Source organism: Myotis yumanensis, unplaced genomic scaffold (genome assembly GCF_028538775.1).
Source record: "Myotis yumanensis isolate MYYU_CA2020_CCGP unplaced genomic scaffold, mMyoYum1.0.hap1 SCAF_8, whole genome shotgun sequence".
In the NCBI taxonomy this organism is placed as follows: domain Eukaryota; kingdom Metazoa; phylum Chordata; class Mammalia; order Chiroptera; family Vespertilionidae; genus Myotis; species Myotis yumanensis.
In genome coordinates, this window is record NW_027223759.1 from 10,451,770 (window position 1) to 10,475,589 (window position 23,820).

The window sequence follows — 23,820 nt, forward strand, 5'->3', positions numbered from 1 at the left end:
TATCCATGAATGAGTGAGATCATGTGGTATTTTTCCTTCATTGACTGGCTTATTTCACTTAGCATAATGCTCTCCAGGTCCATCGATGCTGTTGCAAATGGTAAGAGTTCCTTCTTTTTTACAGCAGCATAGTATTCCATCGTGTAGATGTACCACAGTTTTCTAATCCATTCATCTACTGATGGGCACTTAGGCTGTTTCCAGATCTTAGCTATGGTGAATTGTGCTGCTATGAACATATGGGTGCACATATCCTTTCTGATTGGTGTTTCTGTTTTCTTGGGATATATTACTAGAAGTGGGATCACAGGGTCAAATGGGAGTTCCATTTCCAGCTTTTTGAGGAAACTCCATACTGTCTTCCATAGTGGCTGCACCAGTCTGCATTCCCACCAGCAGTGCACAAGTGTTCCTTTTTCTCCACATCCTCTCCAGCACTTGTCGTTTGTTGATTTGTTGATGATAGCCATCCTGACAGGTGTGAGATGGTACCTCATTGTTGTTTTGATTTGCATCTCTCGGATGATTAGCGACTTTGAGCATGTTTTCATATGTCTCTTGGCTTTCTGAATGTCCTCTTTTGAAAGGTGTCTATTTAGATCCTTTGCCCATTTTTTGATTGGATTGTTTATCTTCCTTTTGTTAAGTTGTATGAGTTCCCTATAAATGTTGGAGATTAGGCCCTTATCAGATACGACGTTGGCAAATACGTTTTCCCACGCAGTGGGTTTTCTTGTTGTTTTGTTGATGGTTTCTTTTGCTGTGCAGAAGCTTTTTATTTTGATGTAGTCCCATTTGTTCATTTTCTCTTTAGTTTCAACTGCCCTGGGAGCTGTATCAGTGAAGAAATTGCTTCTGCATATGTCTGAGATTTTGTTGCCTTTGGATTCTTCTAGAATTTTTATGGTTTCCTGTCGTACATTTAAGTCCTTTATCCATTTTGAGTTTATTTTTGTGTATGGTGTAAGTTGGTGGTCTAGTTTCATTTTCTTGCATATATCTGTCCAATTTTCCCAACACCATTTATTGAAGAGACTATCTTGGCTCCATTGTATGTTCTTGCCTCCTTTGTCAAATATTAATTGAGCATATTGGTTCGGGCTAATTTCTGGACTCTCTATTCTATTCCATTGATCTATATGTCTGTTCTTGTGCCAGTACCAGGCAGTTTTGAGAACAGTGGCTTTGTAATACAGCTTGATATCTGGTATTGAGATCCCACCTACTTTGTTCTTTCTCAGGATCGCTGCAGCTGTTCGGGGTCTTTTTTTATTCCAGATGAATTTTTGGAGAGTTCGTTCTAGATCTTTGAAGTAGGCCATTGGTATTTTAATGGGAAGTGCGTTGAATTTATAGATTGCTTTGGGTAGAATGGACATTTTAATGATGTTGATTCTACCAATCCAAGAACATGGTATGTTCTTCCATCTCTTTATGTCTTCCTTATCTCTTTTTTCAACGTCCTGTAGTTTTCTGAGTAGAGGTCTTTTACCTCTTTAGTTAAGTTTATTCCTAGGTATCTTAATTTTTTTTGGTGCGATGGTAAATGGTATTGTTTTTATAATCTCTCTTTCTGAAAGTTCACTATTGGTGTATAGAAATGCCTCAGATTTCTTGGAGTTAATTTTGTATCCTGCTACATTGCCAAATTCATGTATTAAGTCTAGTAGTTTTTTGATGGAGTCTCTAGGGTTTTGTATGTATAGTATCATGTCTTCTGCAAATAAGGACAGTTTTACTTCCTCTTTTCCAATTTGGATGCCTTTTATTTCTTCTTCTTGTCTAATTGCAATGGCTAATACTTCCAGGACTATGTTGAACAGGAGTGGTGAGAGTGGGCATCCCTGTCTTGTTCCTGTTCTTAGGGGAAATGGTGTTAGTTTTTGTCCATTGAGTATGATGTTGGCTGTGGGCCTGTCATATGTGGCTTTTATTATGTTGAGGTATGATCCTTCTATTCCCACCTTGCTGAGAGTTTTTATCAAAAATGGGTGTTGGATTTTGTCGAATGCTTTTTCTGCATCAGTTGATATGACCATGTGGTTTTTTTTCTTTCAATTTGTTTATTTGATGTATCACGTTTATTGATTTACGGATGTTGTACCATCCTTGCATCCCTGGGATAAATCCTACTTGGTCATGGTGTATGATCCTTCTGATGTACTGCTGGATCCGATTTGCTAAGATTTTGTTGAGGATTTTGGCATCTATGTTCATGAGGGATATTGCCCAGTAATTCTCTTTCATTGTGTTATCTTTACCTGGTTTTGGTATTAGGGTGATGCTAGCTTCATAGAATGAGCTTGGAAGTGTTCCTTCCTCTTGAATTTTTTGTAGTAGTCTGAGGAGGATAGGTTTTAGTTCTTCCTTGAATGTTTGGTAAAACTCCCCTGTGAAGCCGTCTGGTCTGGGCTTTTGTTTGCTGGAAGCTTTTTGATGACTGCTTCAATTTCTTCCATAGTTATTGGCCTATTGAGATTTTTAGATTCTTCCAGATTGAGTGCTGGAATGTTGTATTTTTCTAGGAATTTGTCCATTTCCTCCAGGTTGTCTAGTTTGTTGGAGTAGAGTTGTCCATAGTATTGTTTAACAATCATTTGTATTTCTGTGGGGTCTGTTGTTATTTCGCCTCTATGGTTTCTGATTTGGTTTATTTGGGTCCTCTCTCTGCTTCTTGGTCAGCCTGGCTAGAGGTTTGTCAATCTTGTTTATCCTTTCAACGAACCAGCTCTTGGTTTCATTGATTTTCTGTAATGTTTTTTTGGTCTCTATGTCATTTATTTCTGCTCTAATCTTTATTATCTCCTTCCTTCTGCTCACTCTGGGCTTTTCTTGTTGTTCTCTTTCTAATTCTTTGAGTTGAAGAGTTAGATGATTTACTACCATTTTTTCTTGTTTTTTGAGATAGGCCTGTAGAGCTATAAACTTCCCTCTCAGGACTGCTTTCATTGTGTCCCATAGGTTTTGGATTGTTGTGTTTTCATTGTCATTAGTGTCCAGGATGTTTTTAATTTCTTCTTTGATCTCATTGGTAACCCAATCAATATTTAATAACATGCTATTCAGCTTCCAAGTGTTTGAGTATTTTGGGTTGTTTTTATTGTAGTTTATTTCTAACATTATGCCATCGTGGTCTGAGAAGATGCTTTTTATGATTTCAATCTTCTTGAATTTGTGGAGGCTTTGCTTGTGACCCAATATGTGGTCTGTTTTTGAATATGTCCCATGAGCACCTGAGAGGAATGTATATTCCGCAGCTGTGGGGTGAAGTGTTCTGAAATGTCAATTAAGTCCATCTGATCTAATGAGTCATTTAGGATTGCTGTTTCTTTGCTGATTGTTTGTCTAGAGGACTTATCCAGTGATGTCAGTGGTGTATTAAAGTCCCCTACTATGATTGTATTGTTGTCGATCTCTCCTTTGATATCTTCCAGGAGATTTTTTATGAATTTGGGTGCTCCTGCATTGGGTGCATATATGTTTACCAGGGTTATATCTTCTTGTTGTATTGATCACTTTAGTATTATGAAGTGGCCTTCCTTATCTTTTGTTATGGCCTTCACTTTGAGATGTATTTTGTCCGATATAAGTATTGCTACCCCAGCTTTCTTTTCCTTTCCATTTGCCTGAAAGATATTTTTCCATCCCTTCACTTTCAGTCTGTGTGAGTCCCTTCTAATGAGGTGGGTCTCTTGTAGACAGCAGATGTATGGGTCATGTTTTTTTATCCATTCAGCCACTCGATGTCTTTTGGTTGGAGCATTTAGTCCGTTTAAGTTTAAAGTTATTATTGAAAGGTACTTGTTTGTAGCCATTTCTTTTTTTGTGTGTGGCTGTTTTCTTTCTGAGCTTTTTATTTCTTCTTTTTACACCAGTCCCTTTAGCATTTCTTGCATGGCTGGCTTGGTGGTGATAAACTCCCTCAGCCTTTTTTTGTCTGTGAAGCTTCTTATTTCCCCTTCAGTTGTGAATGATAGCCTTGCTGGATAGAGTATTCTTGGATTCAGTCCTTTGCTTTGCATCACTTTGTAAATTTCCGTCCATTCTTTTCTGGCCTGATGTGTTTCTGTTGAGAAATCATTTGATAATCTAATGGGAGATCCCTTGTATGTAACTTTCCGTCTCTCTCTTGCAGCCTGTAAGATTTTCTCTTTGTCCTGAACATTTGCCATGGTAATTATGATGTGTCTTGGTGTGGGTCTTTTCGGGTTCACCTTGTTTGGGACTCTCTGGGCTTGTGTGACTTTTTTCTTCCCCACCACAGGGAAGTTTTCTGATATTATTTCTTCAAATAGGTTTTCTAATCCTTGTTCATCTTTCTGTTGTTCTGGCACCCCTATTATTCGTATGTTGTTTCGTTTCATGTTGTCCCAAACCTCCCTTAGGCTCTCCTCCTGTCTTAATTTTTTTCTCCAATTGCAGTACAGTTTGAGTGTGTTTTGCTTCCTTGTCTTCTAATTCACTAATTCGGTCCTCCACTTCTCCTATTCTACTGTTGATACTTTCAATGGTGTTTTTTATTGCAGCTATATCGCTCTTCATTTCTTCTTGGGACTTATTTAAGTTGTTGATTTTTTCATCTGTTTCTTCTAGCTTCTTGCATATGGTATTGATTTTTTCCTCCGTCCGGTGCATGTACTCTAGGACCCTTATTCTGAATTCTTTTTCCGTCATGTTGCATGCCTCTGTCTCACTTAGCTGCTTTTCTGGCGAGTCCTCCTTTTCTTTCCTTTGGGGGTTTCTTTGTCTACCCATGTTTGATCTCACTGACATCTAGTTGTTGAGTTGTTCAGTGGCTGCTCCCTGGGTGGCAGTGGCTGCTCCCTGGGTGGCAGTCACTCCTTGGGCTGTGGTTGCTCCTTGGGCGGTTGTGGTAGCAGCTGCTCCTCCGTTGGTAGCAGGGCCTCTGGTGGGTGCTGTTCACAGCTGTGGTGGCTCTTCTGGCTGGTGGAGGAAGGCTTCACACACTGTAACTGTTCCCCAGACAGAGCATGTGGTGATCAGGAGGCCGCTGTTGCTTGAATCTGCTGCGTTGATTTAAAGGCACAGAATACAACACAACAAGGCACAACGTACCAGGCACTGAACACGAATGTATTTACGATATTAATAACCCCAAATAAAGGTGGCCACCCGAGCTAAGAGAGTTAGGAGATAAGGAAGAAAGAAGAGAAAAAGATAGAAGAGAAAAAAGAAAGAAAGAAAAAAGAAAGGAAGAAAAAAAAGGAGTGCAAAAATGAAATTAGAAAAAGGGAGGGGAAAAAAGAAGAAGAAAAAAAAAGAGAAAAGAGAATGAAGTAGAAGAGGGGAGGAGACTATTTATATGAGGAGAAAACTCCTATAGAACCGCCACTAATCCCAACAAATTACAGCAACAGATTCCTGGAGATGAATACAAACAACCAATAATATCAAGTGACGCAAGGGAAAACAGAAGCACAGAAATAACCGGGGGGGGGGGGGGGGGGGGGGGGAGGGCAGAAAAATAAAAAGAATAAGCAGAATAGCCTCACAAACAATCCTAAAAAAAAACCCCCCAATATACTCGACAATCAAGCAAACAACAATAAAACAATAGAGAGAGAAAAGAAGAAGAAAAAATTTGGATAGTGAAGGAAGATAAGGGAAGGGTGTATAAGGATTTAGAGCAGGGGATTGGACATAGGATATATAAGTAGGGTGAAATTTTGACAGGGGGTAAAAAGAATAGGGAAAATCTAAAGCTGGAGTAGGGTAAGAGAAACAGGACAACAAAAGTGAAAAAGTGGGGAAGAGGGTTTTAGCACAGAGGCAAAATTGAGGTAGAGAAAAATGTTGCTAAAGGAACGATGAAAATAAATGGAGAACATTAGTCCCAAAATAAAATAAAGACAAAATAAAATGACACTTTAAAAAATGGTAAAATGGTAGCAGTAATAATACTAGTTAAAAATAAAAATGTAGTAATTGAAAGGGTAAAATCAGGTGATGGGGAAAAAAAAAGAAAAAAAGGAAGAAAAAGAAAAAAATGGTTTCTTAAAAGGTGAACAAATAATTTAAAAAAATAAAAATGTGCAGTAATGCAGGTGCTTCAGATCTTCTACTCTTCTTTTTGGCACGCCCGGAATTGAGGAGAATGTTGAATTTCCCTCTGATACTCTGTTCCTCTGTGTTGTAAGCCACAGTCCTGATTTTAAGGCAGGCCGTATTGGTTCCCCATACTGCCTATATCTGTATTTACAGAAGAGTCAGTTCGTGGCTCTGCCTCTGGGTGGCAGTGTGTTTGGATTGACCTCCAAGGCTATAAGTCCTCTCTGACCAGGAGTTCTCTATTGTACCTGACCCAGTCGCCACTCCCAGCTCTGTTTCCCAGGCTCCCCCAAAACAATCTTCCCCTACAGGCTCTATTAGCGACCCCAACTGGGTAATCCCGTGCACTGGGTTCAACAATCAAACTCACAGATTTAAGAGGAAGTGTCTAAACACGAGCCTGGGAACCTGTGTGAACTCGCAGGGCTCCACCTTCCATATCTGCGCGGAGTCTCTGCGCGCGCTCCGGCCCCTGGCACCAAGTAGCCGGCCAGCTGGCAGAATCTGAGGCTGCCCCTTTGCATCCAGTCCAACTATGGGCTTATTTAGAGTGTTCCCTTCTGCCAGCAGCCCTGCGGGAGCCCTTCCCCACTTGCGGGTCACGCTGGCCTCAAGGGGCGCGGACTTTGTGGGCATGCGCGCATCCCTCGCTCCAATCTGAATTGCATACCACACCTTTGGGGGAAGTCTAACCTTTCCGTGGGGGGAAGCAGGTCTCCTCTGAGTTCATGTAGTCGCGCTGCTTGAGAGCTCTTGCCTCCGGGTTAGTAGCCGATCTCTGGATGCAGATAACAGCTACTCAAGATGGCGCGGTCTCGCGGCTGAGCCGGCGCCCAGGGGGAGGTTTCAGCCTCAGTCTCTAACCGTCCCCATTTTCTAGGAGTTCGCTGTCTTTCCTGGCAGCAGACGGTCTCTCAGCTGAATCTCCTCTGCTTATTTGGGCTGTATGTTACCCGTTTCAGCTGCTCGCCCTTATCTGCTCTGGGACAAAGCATCTACACGTCCGTCTAAACCTCCACCATTTTTTCTCTCTAAAAGTATGTTTCAAATGAGTGTTAAACCTCTCTTCTCCCTGCTTTATTTCCTCTTCTCAAGGCTCCTGTTCCAAAGAGTACTCTTATTCCAGCAGTTCCCATCACCAAATCAACAGGCTCCCGGTTCCGGAACAGTGTGGAAGGATTGAATCAGGAGATTGAAATAATAATTAAAGAGACAGGGGAAAAGGAAGAACAACTTATAGTAAGTAATCCTTACTCATTAACTTTTCTACCTATTAAAAAATTTATGATTTTGTTTTTCATATTTACTTAGGTTTCTTCCTTCTTGTTGAGAGAAAATGACAATTTTTATCTTTTGAAAAACTAAGTGAGTGAAAGTTTTCATTTCTTTGCATGTCATAGAGACAACTGATATGACTTAAATTTGGATCCTTGAACAGAAGCTATTTTTTATTTATCTGTTTTTGAAAAGCACCAGACAGATGGTATAATTCTAATTATTATAACTCCATTTAAGAAAAGATTAGGCTACTAATTTGTTGGGGAGAGAGGGATATGACATCAAATTCTAAGCGTGAACTGTTTCTTCTTTTTTTAAATACTCTAGGATATGTTGAGAGAGAGAGAGAGAGAGAGAGAGAAAGGTTGAGAGAGAGAGAAACATTGATCAGTTGCCTCCCATATGCACGCGGACTGGGGATCAAACCCACAACCTAGGTACGTGCCCTGACCCGGAGTCGATCCAGTGCATAAACTTTTGATGCACTACAATGCTCCAACCAAGCCATCTGGCCAGGGCTACCTGTTTATTGTTTGTCACTTACTATTTCAAAGGTTAATGAGAACATCATGAAGTGTAGTTCTTACCTATCATGCACAGAAGACTGTGTACTCTTCTACCAACTTTAATACACATAAGAATGACTCATATGTAAGACAGAAAATTTCCTGTTTGTATTTAAAACCATGTCACAGAGTATACTAAGCTTTTTTCTTCAGTGAATGAATTGAAGAGTTTTAAGTAGTATTTCATTGATGCTTAAGATTAAAGGTTTGTTTAGATTAGAGAAAACACAACTCCTCACACCCTCTTCTCCATGCTGCATGGTAGGGAAACTTTCCCTCGTAATAAATGTCTATGAGGCACAGGTAAACACGTTCCTGGTTTCCCTCAAAAGTGAGCCCCGCAAGCTTTTTAGAATTGTTCCCCTTGATTCCCCCCTATAATTAGCACTGTTGTGATGAACTTTTTCCTCATGTAGCAGAGTTTCTTTGAAAAAACTCAGAATTGGCAGGGGAGAAGGTAACGGCCTAACATCAGGTATCTGAAGTTCCCACAATGGATAACCTTTTCTTCTAATAATGGAATTGAGTGTTACACCTAGAATTCTCATTTTACCACGGCCCCTCTTCATAAATTTTAAATACTATTTAGCACATGGTAAGTAACTTTAATTGATCATTCAGTAAGCATTGGCCACCTGTCAGGTGCCAGTTCCTGGAAAGAGAGTCTGCCCAGGCTGCTCGGTGTCCAGTGGGGGAGTCAGATTAGGCAGGGATGTCACTAATGGAGCAACACAAAGGCTTCTTTCTCATTAGGCTCATAAGTAGGGGATTTCTGACTAGGTCTTCTGGAACCACAGGGGAAGGTCAATATTGGGCGCATTTCTGGCTGAGTTTCAAAATCAGTGATAAATACGCATATTTTTACAACTTTTATAACAGCCACAAGATATTCCAGATGGCCATCGTGCACCTCCTCCCCTTGTACAGAGAAGTAGCAGCACACGCAGCATCGACACGCAGACTCCTGCTGGGGCAGACAGGGGGAGCAACAACAGCAGCCGCTCCCAGTCTGTGTCCCCCGCGTCATTCCTCACCATCTCCAATGAAGGCAGCGAAGAGAGCCCTTGTTCAGCTGATGACCTGCTCGTTGATCCCAGAGATAAAGGTACAGTACAGGAGTAATTTACCACCGGATGATAAGGCAATACCACCTGTGTTACCATTTATTCTATTTTCTAGCAGAACACACACACTTAAAGCTGCACTAAGGTAATTAGTTTGAGGTGTTTCAAAACAGATTTTTAAAAATTGGAGTACAAAACAGGTTTTATTGTGGTGTGTTCGTTGATGGTCAAGTTGGGTGAGTTTATGGGTTTTTATTCTTTTTTTTTTCTTCTTTGTGCTTATTAATACAAGTGTCTTATTAGTGAGAAACATTCTTTTGGGTATAAATGAGATGAACATTGGTCTTGAAGAGCCCTTTATTCTCTGTCGTTTAGTAGTAATGTTTTTACTACCCACTACTTTTTTTTTTTTTAATATATTTTATTGATTTTTTACAGAGAGGAAGGGAGAGAGATAGAGAGTTAGAAACATCGATGAGAGAGAAACATCGATCAGCTGCCTCCTGCACATCTCCTACTGGGGATGTGCCCACAACCCAGGTACATGCCCCTGACCGGAATCGAACCTGGGACCTTTCAGTCCGCAGGCCGACGCTCTATCCACTGAGCCAAACCGGTTTCGGCTACCCACTACTTTTTAATTAAATGTGAAACCTTTAAGTTAGTGTTTTTTAGGATCTATACTTGTGATATTTCTAGAAGGAGTAGAGCTGATTTATATCATGCAAAATGACTATTCAAGGGAAGCCTGGAGGGCTACTTACAGTATTAAACTACTTATGCAACTTGAAAAATAACATGGTGACCTAAGCAATTTGAATATTAATTACTAGTATTCTTACCTTTTAAAACAAATAGGACCTTTCGTAAGTCTGTATCAGGGCAATATTTTGGTCTGCGGAGATAGGGCCCCAGCTCACACCCCCAACCTTGCAGCCGCCTGGCATCCACCTTGGCCTGACACCATCCCCTCATCTGCTCCACCATCCCGCCTGTGGGTGATCAATTGGTGCCGGAGCCCCATACCCCCCCCCCCCGCCCCCCCCCCCCGCCCCGTGCTGCTGCCGGTTGCCATCTGCGGGGATTGGTTGGGGCCCGGCCCCCTCTGCTGCCCCCCTCTGCTGCCGCTGGTTGCCATCTGTGGGGCGATCGGCGGGGTGATCGGACCCCTACTCGCACCTGCCTTGGCCTGGTGCCGCCTGCTCACTTGCTCCACCATCCCACCATGGTCCCACTCTCGTCAGAGCCCTTTGGGGCCAGCAGCGCTGACACCCACTATGTTCCATGCCACCCCCTGGTGGTCAGTGTACGTCATAGCGAGCGGTCGAACTCCCCGTCTCCTGGTTGAAGGATCGCCCGAGGGGACAATTTGCATATTAAGCTTTTATTAATAGGATTCTACAGCTCAGTTCAGTAGTCATTTATTTAGGACCTCATACAGTGTGTTGAACATCCTAAAATGTTTCATTGTTACAGCTGACTGTTACTACCAAACACTTAACTTATTGAGACGTGCAGAGGACATAAGGTTTTCTGAAGAAGTCACTTCAAACTATGGGCCATTGTAAAATATTATTATTTGAAGCCTTTTATGCCAGCTTCTAGGTTAAATAAAGTATGACTGTTCCAGGCCAACACCCAGACCAATTAAATCACAGCCCCTGGGGGTTGTAGGAATAGGCACTAGGAGATGCTCCGTGATTCCAATGTGCACACAAGCTTGACACCCACTCAGTTAAGTCCCTTGATTGGGCCATGTGTTTCTTGTCAGGAATCTGCATAATAATTCTTATGTTTATTGTGAGGATTAAATGAGGTAGTGAATGCAAACCATTTAGCTAACTTTTGGTACTTAGGCTCAATCAAATGTACCCTCCAACATTTAAAAAGTCGTGGCCATTAAAATCTGCCCTTTAGCAGCATGTCAAAGTTTGTGTCCTGCTGCATTTGGTTTTAGGAGATTAGTGACTGACTAGCTGCTCTGAATTTCTTTTGTAAGAAAACAGAGCCACTGTGCTACTCTTGGCAAGGAATTTGTAGCTTAGCGAACACAAGCTGAAAACTCAGAACACTTACATAACGTATCAAGAAATTTTAAGTTAATACGTATAAACCGAGGACATCAGCACTGAACAGGAATACCAAAGTAAGAAGTGTTCCCTTTGATATAATTAATTTGGAAGGGTTTTAAAAACTTTGAGCCAGACTTTGAAGGCAGTTGTGGGAAATCAGCAGAGGAAAATCTCTTAGGCATGGAGAAGTTCATAGGCAAAAGGACAGTGCAGATGGCGTACAGTGCAGATGGCTCTGCCTTCCTGGAGCAGAGATGGTAACTGGAGGAGCCGAGAAATCAACTGAGAAATTCTGAAGGGTAGCACAGGAGAGCATGATAAGCAAACAGTTACTTGTACTGGAAAGAATGGTAGTGCGATTGGAGTCTGTGTGCTGTGTATGGAATAAAAATAAATCAGAGACGGGCCTAGGAGGTGGTGATTATAAGTGAAAAAGACATAAAAATCTTTGATTTGTTTATGCATTTATTTAACGAACATTCTCTTCTCTTTACCAGGAATTAGATATTGGGTTGGTGTTGATGAGTAAAACACTGTTTCTATCCTCAAGTGGCTCATGGGGGGTGGGGGTGGGGGCAAGAATAATTTATTACAGTATGACTAAGCATTTATGTAGTAGCATTTTTTAGTAATCCAGCATGTTGTTTATTGCAGAGAATGGGAACAACTCTCCTTTGCCCAAATATGCAACTTCACCAAAACCCAACAACAGTTATATGTTCAAAAGGGAACCTCCAGAGGGCTGTGAAAGGGTCAAAGTCTTTGAGGAATGCTCGTAAGTACACTCCTCCCCCCAAATTCAAGCTTTTATTGTGAGAATTTTTATTATGAAAATTGAAGAATAGTACAGTGATCACCCATATAACCACTCCCTATGTTCTGTAATAAAATGTTGCTGTATTTGCTTTGTTTGTGGTAATGTTTTTGCTGAACTGCTTGAAAGTAATTTGCAGGCACCATGACTTTACTACACCTTAAATACAATGTAATAGGTGTTTCTTAAAAGTAACCACACTACTCCTACATAACCAAAATACCATTATCACACCAAAGAAAATTAACAGTAATGTTTAATATCCAATTGTCATTCACCTTTTCTAACTTCTTTCCACTGTATCATTTGTGGCTGTTATTTTTGAACCTGTATGCAGTCAACATCACACTTTGAATTTAGCAGTATATTTATTCAAGATATACCATAGATCTTACCCAGTGTGGTTTCCCTCTTTCAAGAATTGAATTTCCTTTGGTTTTTATCTACTCTTGTTCTTCATTTTGTTAAATAGTTTTAAAAAATATTTTGTTTGCCAGTATAGGAAACAGGATCCTGTTACTTTGCCGAATCATGTTACTATGATGAAGACAGTAAGAAGTAAAATTTTCAACAGTGTCTGGTACTTTTGGTGTGTGATCACCTATGCTCCTATTCTGTTGACTGGTACTCATCAAGTATTCCAATTTTAGACTCAAAAGTTGCTCAGAAAGTATTATAGCCTTGGGTTTTCAGTAGCTGAAATGTTCTTTGCTTTATAAGTGGTGGCTGCAGGGTTGTAAGTGTAAATACGATGAGCAAATAGGTGATGAACATTATTTGGGAATATGGTGATAGTACTTACCTTCCAATCACACTATGGTTGCTAGTGTAAGAGGCTCTTTTCTGGCTTTTTCTCACTATGAAACCTAAAATACAATGTGGATAATATCCAACCTTGTCCGATTCACATAATTTATCTTTTTCCTCCATTATGAACATCTTGGAATCATTTTGAAATCTGGTATCCTTCTGTTCCTTTATGAGAGAATGAGGAGAGAAATGAGAGATGAGAGACAATTGAGTGAATGAGGAGAGAAACCAGAGGTCTGAGAAAATTGAGAGAATGAGGATTGATCAGAACACGTTGATTGGACCAGTTGATTGGATTAAGCTGTTCACTCAGTCCAATTGGATTGTGTTGACTGGATCAGCTGATTAGATTAAATTGCTTACTGGTCAGGCCACATGCCTGGTTTGTAGGCTTTCTCCAGTAGGAAGTTTGCAGATGGCAGCCAGTTGTTACACTCTCACATCGAAGTTTCTCTCCCTCTCCCTTCCTATCTAAAAATCAATAAAAATATTTCTTTAAAAAATAAATAAAATTAAACAACTCAGAATTTAAAAATTAGTCTCTTTTTGCACTAGCTATGTCAAAATTAGAGCAAATGCACTGGATTCACTGGCATTAAAGCAAAGGTCAATTATTGGCTCTAATTAAAAATGTTTTGCTTCATTATTCTTTAAAGAATACTCTTCTAAGTCTTACTTTTTGTTTAAGGGAAGTAACTGACTTCAACTAGAGGTTAGAGTGGGTATTTAAAGTATTGCATAAGTCTCCTTTCCCCCGCAGTGATCTCTCCCTGGCCACGCTTCCTCCCCTTCTGTGTCCATTGGTTATGCTCATATGCATGCATATAAGTCCTTTGGTTGATCTCGTACCCGGACCTCCCGCCTTCCCTCATAGGTTGGACACTGTATTCATTGCTTCTCTGTCTCTGGATCTATTTTTGTTCATCAGTTTATGTTGTTCATTATATTCCATAAATAAGTGAGATCATGTGATATTTATCTTTCTCTGACTGGCTTACTTCACTTAGCATAATGTTCTCCAGTTCCATCCATGCTGTTGCAAATGGTAAGAATTCCTTTTTTACAGTAGCGTAGTATTCCATTGTGTAGATGTATCACAGTTTTTTAATCCACTCATCTGCTGATGGGCACTTAGGCTGTTTCCAAATGAACATAGGGGTACATATATCCTTTCTGATTGGTGTTCTGTTTTCTTGGGATACATTCCTAGAAGTGGGATTACTGCGTCAACTGGATGTTCCATTTTTAATTTTTTGAGGAAACTCCATACCGTTCTCCACAGTGGCTACACCAGTCTGCATTCCCACCAGCAGTTCACCAGGGTTCCTTTTTCTCTGCATCCTCGCCAGCACTTGTCATTTGTTGATTTGTTGATGATAGCCTTTCTAACAGGTGTGAGATGGTACCTCATTGTCGTTTTGATTTGCATCTCTCGGGTGATTAGTGATTTTGAGCATGTTTTCATATGTCTCTTGGCCTTCTGTATGTCCTCTTTTGAAAAGTGTCTATTTAGGCCCATTGCCCATTTTTTGATTGGGTTCTTTATCTTCCTTTTGTTAAGTTGTATGAGTTCCCTGTAAATGTTGGAGATTAAACCCTTATCGGAGATAACATTGACAAATATGTTCTCCCATGCAGTGGGCTTCTTGATGGTTTCTTTTGCTGTGCAGGAGCTTTTTATTTTAATGTAGTAGTCCCATTTGTTTATTTTCTCTTTAGTTTCCATTGCCTTAGGAGCTGTATCAGTAAAGATATTTTTACAACATATGTCTGCTATTTTGCTGACTATGGCTTCTAAGTTTCTTATGGTTTCCCGTCTTACGTTTAAGTCGTTGATCCATTTTATTTTTGTATATGGTGTAAGTTGGTGGTCTAGTTTCATTTTTTTGCATGTATCCAATTTTCACAACACCATTTATTGAAGAGATTGTCTTGACTCCATTGTATGCTCTTGCCTCCTTTGTCAAATATTAATTGAGCATAATGGTTTGGGTCAATTTCTGGGTTCTCTATTCTATTCCATTGGTCTATTTGTCTGTTCTTGTGCCAGTACCAGGCCGTTTTGAGAACAGTGGCTTTGTAATATAGCTTGATATCTGGTATTGTGAGCCCTCCAACATTATTCTTCTTTCTCAGGATCGCTGCAGCTATTTGGGGTCTTTTTTTACTCTAGATGAATTTTTAGAGAGTTTGTTCTAGGTCTTTGAAATATGCTGTTGGTATTTTAATGGGGAGTGCACTGAATCTATAGATTGCTTTGGGTAGTATGGACATTTTAATGATGTTGATTCTACCAATTCATGAACATGGTATATTCTTCCATTTGTTTATGTCTTCCTCTATCTCTTTTTTCAGCATCCTGTAATTTTCTGATTACAGGTCCTTTACCTCCTTGGTCAGATTTATTCCTAGGTATCTTAATTTTTTGTTGCAATGGTAAATGGGATTGTTTTTTTAGTTTCTCTTCCTATGAGTTCTTTATCCATATATATAAAGTCAGGAGCCGTCACGACCGAAACAACCGGACGGACGACTGTACAGCAGGCTGCGTGGGGCAACCAGGCCAGCAGGGGTGCAGTGAGGGACGACCAAATGACTGAACAGCAGGCTGCATGGGGCGACCAGGTTGGTGGGGGTTAGTTGGGGGCGACCAGGCCGGCAAGGGGGGACAGTTGGGGGCGATCATGCCAGCAGCGGGGGCAGTGAGAGCAACTAGGCCGGCAGTGGGGGGCAGTTGTGGGTGATCAGGCCAGCAGGCAGAGGCAGTTAGGGGTGACCAGGTCAGCAGGGGTTGGGGGCAGTAGGGGCAATCAGGCAGGCAGGTAAGTGAGCGATTGTGAGAAGGATGTCTGATTGCCGATTTAGGCCCAATCCCGTAGGGTCCTGGATTGGAGAGGGTGCAGGCTGGGCTGTGGGGACCCACCCCTGTGCACGAATTTCGTGCACCGACCTCTAGTCTATCCTATATAATAAAAGTCTAATATGCTAAGTGTCCTACTGTTCGTTCGACCAGTCGCTATGACATGTACTGACCACCAGGGGGCAGACGCTCCACCCAGTAGGTCGGCTTGCTGCAGGGGTCCGGCTGGCCGGGAATGGGCGAGATGGGCCAGACACGCCCTGGAGTCCTCCCTGCAGTCCCTCTCCGGCCCTGATAGTGCACCCGTGGGGTCTTTCAGCCTGACCTGTACCCTCTGGCAATGCAGAACCCCTTGGAGGATTTTAGAGGTTTAGCCTGATCCCCACAGGCCAGGCCAAGGGACCCCACCAGTGCATGAATCTGTGCACCAGGCCTCTAGTTCTATCTAATAATAGACAAACATGGTAATTAACCATACCTCCGCTACGCTTCCCATTGGCTAATCAGGGCGATATGCAAACTAACTGCCAACCAAGATGGTGGCCGGCAGCCAGACAGCTGAAGTGAACAGGAGGCTTGCTTGCTTCAGTGATGGAGGAAGCCAAGGTTCCCCGCCTGCCGCAGCCCGGCTCTGAGCTCCAGTCTAAGCAACAATGTTGCAATTTTAGAAGCTAAACAAACCCCAGATACCTGCTTTCAGCCAGCTGGCCTCAAAGCTGGAGCCGCAACAAAGTTTCAATTACAGAAGGTAAATAAATTCCAGAATAAAAAAGAAGAAAAGGAGAGACTGGGAGCTTCAGTTGCAGGCTTGGCCCGCCTGAAAACAGCCCTCAGCCCCTCATCCAGGCTGGCCAAACATCCCAGTGGGGACCCCTCATCCTGAAAGGGGTGTGGGCAGCCTGAAAACAGCCCTCAGCCCCTCATCCAGGCTGGCCAGGCACCCCAGTGGGGACCCCCACCCTAAAGGAAGTGTGGGCAGCCTGAAAACAGCCATCAGCCCCTCATCCAGGCTGGCCAGGCACCCCAGTTGGGACCCCCACCCTAAAGGGGGTGCAGGCAGCCTGCAAACAGCCATCAGCCCCTCACCCAGGCTGGCCAGGCACCCAAGCGAGACCCCCACCCTCATCCAGGACACCATTCAGGGCAAACCAGCCGGCCCCCACCCATGCACCAGGCCTCTATCCTATATAGTAAAAGGGTAATATGCAAACTGGCCCTAACAGCACAAAGACTGGGAATGACTGGCCACTATGACACACACTGACCACCAGGGGGCAGACGCTCAATGAAGGAGCTGCCCTTTGGTGGTCAGTGTGCTCTCACATGGGGAGCTCTGCCTAGCCACAAGGCAGGCTGACGGCTGCCAGTACAGCGGTGGTGGTAGAAGCCTCTCCTGCCTCCTCAGCAGCGCTAAGGATGTCCGACTGCAACTTAGGTCTGCTCCCTGGTGGCAAGTGGACATCCCCCGAGGGCTGCCGGGCTGCCAGAGGGATGTCTGATTGCCAGCTTAGGCCCAATCCCCTGGGGAGCAGGCCTAAGCTAGCAAGTGGTCATCCCCCGAGGGGTCCCAGACTGCAAGAGGGCACAGGCCGGGCTGAGGGACCTCTTCCCCCCACCCACCCGAGTGCACCAGGCCTCTAGTCTTCACTAATAAAAGAGAAACATGGTAATTAGCGTACGACCACTACCCTTCCCATCGGCTAATCAGCATATCCTTATGCAAATTAACTGTCAGCCAAGATGGCGGCCGGCAGCCATGCACTGAAGCGAGCAGGGAGGCTTGCTTCCTCCAGTAACGACGAACTCCAACGTTCCCCGCCTGCCGCTGCCGGCCTCTCAGCTGCAACTCTAAGCAACTATGTACTATGTTACAAATAAGAAGCTAAACAAAACCCCAGAAACCGGCTTTCATTCAGCCAGGTTCAGCCAGCCGGACCGAAACATTGTATTGATGTTTTCAGCAGTGAAGCCTCAGAGCTAAAGCTGGCCCAGAATAAAAAAAAAAGAAAGAAAAAAAGGAGCAGTTGGGAGCTTCAGTCACCCGCTTCTGGAAAACAGTCCTCAGCCCCTCACCCAGACTGGCCAGGCACCCCAGTGGGGACCCCCACCCTGATCCAGGACACCCTTCAGGGCAAACCAGCCAGCCCCCACCCGTGCACCAGGCCTCTATCCTATATAGTAAAAGGGTAATATGCCTCCTGGCACCGGGATCAGCGGAGCAGCGAGGCTCCCGGCACCGGGATCAGCGTGACAGGGGGGCAGCGCCCAAACCCCCTGATCAGCCCTGCTCTGTGCCTGATAGGGGGGAGCTCCCCAATCCCCTGATCGCCCTGTGGCTCTGTGTGTGACAGGGGGCGGGGCCACAACCTCCCTATCCGCCCTGCTCTGTTCGTGACAGGGGAAGGCACCCCAACCCCCTGATCAGCCCTGCTCTGTGCCTGATAGCGTGGAGCTCCCCAATCCCCTGATTGCCCTGCGGCTCTGTGTTTGACATGGTGCGGCGCCCCAATCCCCTGATCGGTCCTGCTCTGTGGGTGACAGAGGGTGGCGCCCCAATCCCCCTTCAGGGGCGTTGCTCTGTGTGTGACAGGGTAGAGCCATAACCTCCCCATTGGCCCTGCCCTGAGTGTGACAGGGTGCAGCACCCCAACCCCCTGATCCGCCCTGCTCTGTGTGTGACAGGGGGCGGTGCCCCAGCTCCCCTATCGGCCCTACTCTGTGAGTGACAGGGGGGAGCTCCTCAACCCCCTGATCGGCCCTGCTCTGTGTGTGACAGGGGGGAGCTCCCCAACCCCCTGATCGACCCTGCTCTGTGTGTTACGGTACGGAGCCCCAACCCCCCTGATGGACCCTGCTCTGTGAATGACAGGGGACAGCGCCCCAACCTCCTGATCGGCCCTGCTCTGTGTGTGACAGGGTATGGAGCCCCAACCCCCCCTGATCGACCCTGCTCTGTGAGTGACAGGGGGCAGCGCCCCAACCCCCTGATTGGCCCTGCTCTGTGCATGACAGGGGGTGATGCCACAACTTCCCTATCGACCCTGCCTTGAGTGTGACAGGGGGCGGTGCCCCAACCCCCCAATCAGCCCTACCCTGAGCGTGACTGAGGGTGGCATCGCAACCTCCTGATCCGCCCTGCACTGTGCATGATGGGGCGGCACCCCAACTCCCCAATTGGCCCTGCTCTGAGCCTGACCAGGGGCTGCACCTAGGGATTGGGCGTGCCCTCTGCCACCCGGGAGCAGGCCTAAGCCAGCAGGTTGTTATCTCCCGAGGGGTCCCAGACTGGGAGAAGGCACAGGCCGGGCTGGGGGACCCCTCCCCCCCCCGAGTGCACAAATTTTTGTGCACTGGGCCTCTAATATATATATATAAAAGCCTAAGCGACCGGTCGACCGGCCAGTAGCTATGATGTGCACTGACCACCAGGGGGCAGACACTCATTGCAGGAGCTGCCCCTGGTGGTCAGTTTACTTCCACAGCCAATCTCCCACGGCCGGCCAACCTCCCGTGACCCCTTCCCCTGGCTGGCAGGGTGGTCATTATGCTCGCACAGCCAATCCCCTGCAGCCAGACAACCTCCCGCGGTCCATCCCTCCGGACTAGGGAAGATGGCCCCTATCAACCCCAATCGCTGGCCAGACTGAGGGACCCCATCCATGCATAATCTTGTGCACCAGGCCTCTAGTTGGTGTATAAAAAAAACCATAGATTTTTGGGTGTTAACCCTTTGCACTCCGAACCATTCTGGACATTGGCTACCAGCTACTCGACGCTACTTTGCGGCAGAAACGTGCATTTACAGACCCTCGTATTATTTAGTATAATTTTGGAACCAAGTAACGTATTATAATGATATTGGACTTATATGAATTGGGTGACATCGAGGAATGTATATTTGCAAAAAAACCAGTATTTTATTGTTTATAATTTTGTACAGTATGATAAGTTTTGTAACACTCCCCAATATGCATTGCAGGCTGATTAGTGCATGTTTGACAGTAATAAGTGGTTTGACGCCTGCCACCAGGTGTTTTCCTGTTAGAACACACAATGCAGTCCCGTTTTCTTTGTCCCACATCGGGAATATGTAGTTTATTGTTTAATCCGACACAAAACCCGCTGACATTTCTTGTATATATCTTAGTAATTTTACGATATTTTGATTTAATTTCTTGTGCCATTTCAAGATAAAACTTCAGGGAAACATGCATGTCTCAAAAAATTGAGTTGAAATAACTCAATTCCCCATAATCACTAATAAACTGCAATGTCCCCTGAGAGGGGACATCTGAGTGATATGCTAGAATTCCGATGTCCCCTGAGAGGGGACAGCGGAGTGCAAAGGGTTAATTTTGTATCCTGCTACATTGCCGAATTCATTTATTAAGCCTAGTAGCCTTTTGGTGAAGTCTTTAGGGTTTTCGATGTACAATATCATATCATCTGCGAATGACAGTTTTATGTCCTCTTTTCCAATTTGGATGCCTTTTATATCTTTTTCTTGTTTGATCACTATGGCTAGCACTTCCAGTACTGTGTCGAATAGGAGTGGTGAAAGAGGTCATCCCTGTCTTTTTCCTGTTCTTAGGGGAAATGGTTTTAGTTTTTGCCCATTGAGTATGATGTTGGCTGTAGGTTTGTCATATAAGGCTTTTATTATGTTGAGGTATGATCTCTCTATTTCCACTTGGCTGAGAGTTTTTATCAGAAAAGGGTGTTGGATTTGGTCAGGTGCCTTTTCTGCATCAATTGATGTGATTTTTGTCTCTCAATTTTTTTATATTATGTTTCATGTTTATTGATTTGCGGATATTATACCAGTCTTGCATCTCTGGAATAAATCCCACTTGGTCATGGTGTATGATCTTTCAAATGTAATGCTGGATCCAGTTTGCTAGAATTTTGTTGAGGATTTTAATTTTAGCATGTATGTTCATCAGAAATATTGGCCTGTAATTCTCTTTCTTTTTTTTTTTTTTTTTTTAAAGATACAAACAGTGTTTGAAAATTACTTTGTTCATTTTACTTTTTTTTAAAAAATATTTTTATTGATTTTTTACAGAGAGGAAGGGAGAGACACAGAGAGTTAGAAACATCGATGAGAGAGAAACATCGATCAGCTGCCTCTTGCACATCTCCCACTGGGGATATGCCCGCAACCAAGGTACATGCCCTTGACCGGAATCGAACCTGGGACCTTTCAGTCCGCAGGCCGACGCTCTATCCACTGAGCCAAACCGGTTTCGGCTAATTCTCTTTCTTTATAGTGTCTTCATCTGATTTGAGATTAGGGTAATGCTGGCTTCATAGAAAGAGCTTGGAAGTGTGCTTTCCTCTTGAGTTTTTTGGAATAGTTTGAGGATAGCTTTTAGTTCTTCTTAAATGTTTGGTAAAATGCCCCTGTGAAGCCATTGGTTCAGGGCTTTTGTTTGCTGGAAACTTTTTGATTTTTGTTTCAATTTCATCTGTACTTATTGGCCTATTCAGGTTTTTTGATTCTTTCTGATTGAGTTTTGGAAGGTTGTATTTTTCTAGGAATATGTCCATTTCGTCGAGGATGTCCAGTTTGTTGGAGTAGAGTAGTTCGTAGTATTTTTTTACAATCCTTTGTATGTCTCTGGGGTCGATTGTTACTTTACCTCTCTCATTTCTGATTTTGTTTATTTGGGTCCTCTCTCTTTGTTTCTTGGTGAGCCTGGCTAGACAGTTCATCATTCTTGTTTATCCTTTCAAAGAACCAGCTCTTGGTTTCATTGATCTTTTGTATTGTATTTTTGGTCTCTATGTCATATATTTCTGCTCTGATCTTTATTATTTCCTTCCTTCTGGTTCCTCTGGGGTTTTCTTGTTGCTCTCTTTCTAACTCTTTAATTTGCAAGGTTAGATAATTTATTACCATTTTTTCTTGTTTTTTTGAGGTAGGCTTGTAGAGCTATGAACTTCCCTCTCAGGACTGCTTTCTCTGTGTCCCATAGATTTTGGATTGTTATGTTTTCATTGTCATTTGTTTCAGGATGCATTTTCTTCTTTGATCTCTTTGGTAACCCAATCCTTGTTTAATAGCATGCTATTTAGCCTGCAAGTGTTTTATTTTTTTCATCGTTTTTATTGTAGTTGATTTCTGATTTTATGCCATTGTGATCTGATAAGATGTTTGGTATGATTTCTATCTTCTTGAATTTGAAGAGACTTTGCCTGTGTCTTAAAATGTGGTCTGTCTTTGAAAATGATAACTTCTTAAGGAAAAATGATAAATTTTTAAGGAAAAACAAAATTTTAAAACTGTTTCTGAGATTTTTTTTTTGGTAGTTAGGGTTCTTGAGTTGAGAAGAAAGGTTTTGTATAATATGAATACTTACACCTTCTATTACCAAAAGTATAAGTCATACACTCCCAGGGGTTGGTAGTGTGATTCTTAGGTAATATGTTTCTAGAAGTTAAGTGTTAGAGGTCAGGAATGATTCCTCTTGATGGTTTGGTGCTTTTTGGTGCTTTTTACTGTTAATGTCCTGTTTTCTTGATCTGGGTGCTAGTTAGACAAAGTTACTGTTTATATTATTTTGTGTAAATATTTTCATAAATGTTTTTATGAAAGCAACAGGAAATTAAGCTTTTTAGATTCTCTCATTAAAAAATATCAGTCAGGCCCTAGCAGATTTGGCTCAGTTAATAGAGCATCAGCCTGCAGACTGAAGGGTTCCAGGTTTGATTCTGGTCAAGGGCACATTCCTGGGTTGCGGGCTCGATCCCGGGAGGGGGGGGGAGGGGGGGAGGGAGGCGTGCAGGAAGCAGCTCATCAATGGTTCTCTCTCATTATTGATGTTTCTCTCTCTTCTTCTCTGAAATCAATAAAAAATATATATATAGTTCACACACTCCTGATTGGGGGTTTAATCAGCAACTAGGTATGTGCCCTGTACAGTAATTGAAACGGTGACATTCCGGTACACAGGATGACACTACAGCTAACTCAGTCATACCAGCCAGTGCTTGTCTTAGGTCATTTTTAAGAGGATAAACTCAGCCCTGGCCAGTGTGGCTCAGTTGGTTGGAGCATCGTCCCATATACCAAAACCGTGGTGGTTCAGTTCTGGTCAAGGCACATACAGGTTGCAGGTACAGTCCCTGATCAGGGTGCAAGGCAACTAATCAGTGTTTCTTTCTCACATCTATGTTTTTTCTCTCTTTCTCCTTCCTCCTCCTTCCCTCCCTCTCTATCTCTATCTCTATCTCTATCTCTCACCCACCCCATCTCTAAAAGCAATTTTTAAAAATAAAATTTAAATTTTAAAAGAAGATAGCTTCTACCTGAACCGGTTTGGCTAAGTGGATAGAGCAGCGGCCTGCGGACTGAAAGGTCCCAGGTGCGATTCCAGTCAAGTGCATGTACCTTGGTTGTGGGCACATCCCCAGTAGGGGGTGTGCAGGAGGCGGCTGGTCGATGTTTCTCTCTCATCGATGTTTCTAATTCTCTAAACCTCTCCTTTCCTCTCTGTAAAAAATCTGTAAAATATATTTTAAAAAATAAAATAAAAGAAGATAGCCTCAAACAAATTAAATAATTAAAAACCTAGGACTTGCCCAGCTGGTGTGGTTCAGTGGTTGAACATCGACCTATGATCTCTGTCAGGGCACATACCTGATTTGTGGGCTCAATCCCCAGTAGAGGGCATGTAGGAGGCAGCTGATCAGTGATTCTCTCTCATCATTGATGTTTCTGTCTGTCTCTCCCTCTTTCTTCATCTCTAAAGTAAAAAAATATATATTTAATAAAGAAAATTAAGCCTCCCCGGTTTGGTTCAGTGGATAGAGCGTTGGCCTGTGGACTGAAGGGTCCTGGATTCAGTTCTGGTTAAGTGCACGTACCTTGGTTGCAGGCTCCTCCCCTGCCCTGGCCCTGGTCAGGGCTCATGCATGCAGGAGGCAGCCAGTCCATGTGTTTCTCTCATATTGATATTCCTCCCTGTCTTTCCCTCTCTCTTCCACTCTCTCTCTAAAAATCAATGGAAAATATCCTCAAATGAGGATTTAAAAAAAGAAAAAGAAAAACATACTCTCAGATAGTAAAAATAGAGGAGTGTGTCCTCTTAACAGCAGCTATCCAAACACATTTGTGGGCCTAAAAGTACTCAATGAGTTAAGTTTCTATTTTATTTAAGAAACAATTTAAATGATGTAATTTTTAAATGTAATAATATGTTTCATGTAACCCAATGTACCAGACATATGTCATTTCAACATGTAGTCAATGTAAAACGTTATTCATTATTTTGCATTCCTTTTA

The 23,820-nt window shown here is 43.2% G+C and overlaps 1 protein-coding gene across 3 annotated transcripts in view; it reads left to right on the top strand.

Annotated features, from left to right (window-relative positions):
- FAM117B (family with sequence similarity 117 member B) overlaps window positions 1-23,820 on the top strand; it is a 298,958-nt gene that overhangs the window by 56,846 nt on the left and 218,292 nt on the right. For all 3 annotated transcript variants that reach the window (XR_011472381.1, XR_011472380.1, XM_070421877.1), the window contains exons 5-7: window positions 7,165-7,308; window positions 8,793-9,018; window positions 11,704-11,824. Coding sequence is in view for 1 of the 3 variants with exons in the window: in XM_070421877.1 (XP_070277978.1) it covers window positions 7,165-7,308; window positions 8,793-9,018; window positions 11,704-11,824 (491 nt within the window). In the remaining 2 variants the exon portion in view is untranslated. The remainder of the gene's footprint in view (window positions 1-7,164; window positions 7,309-8,792; window positions 9,019-11,703; window positions 11,825-23,820) is intronic.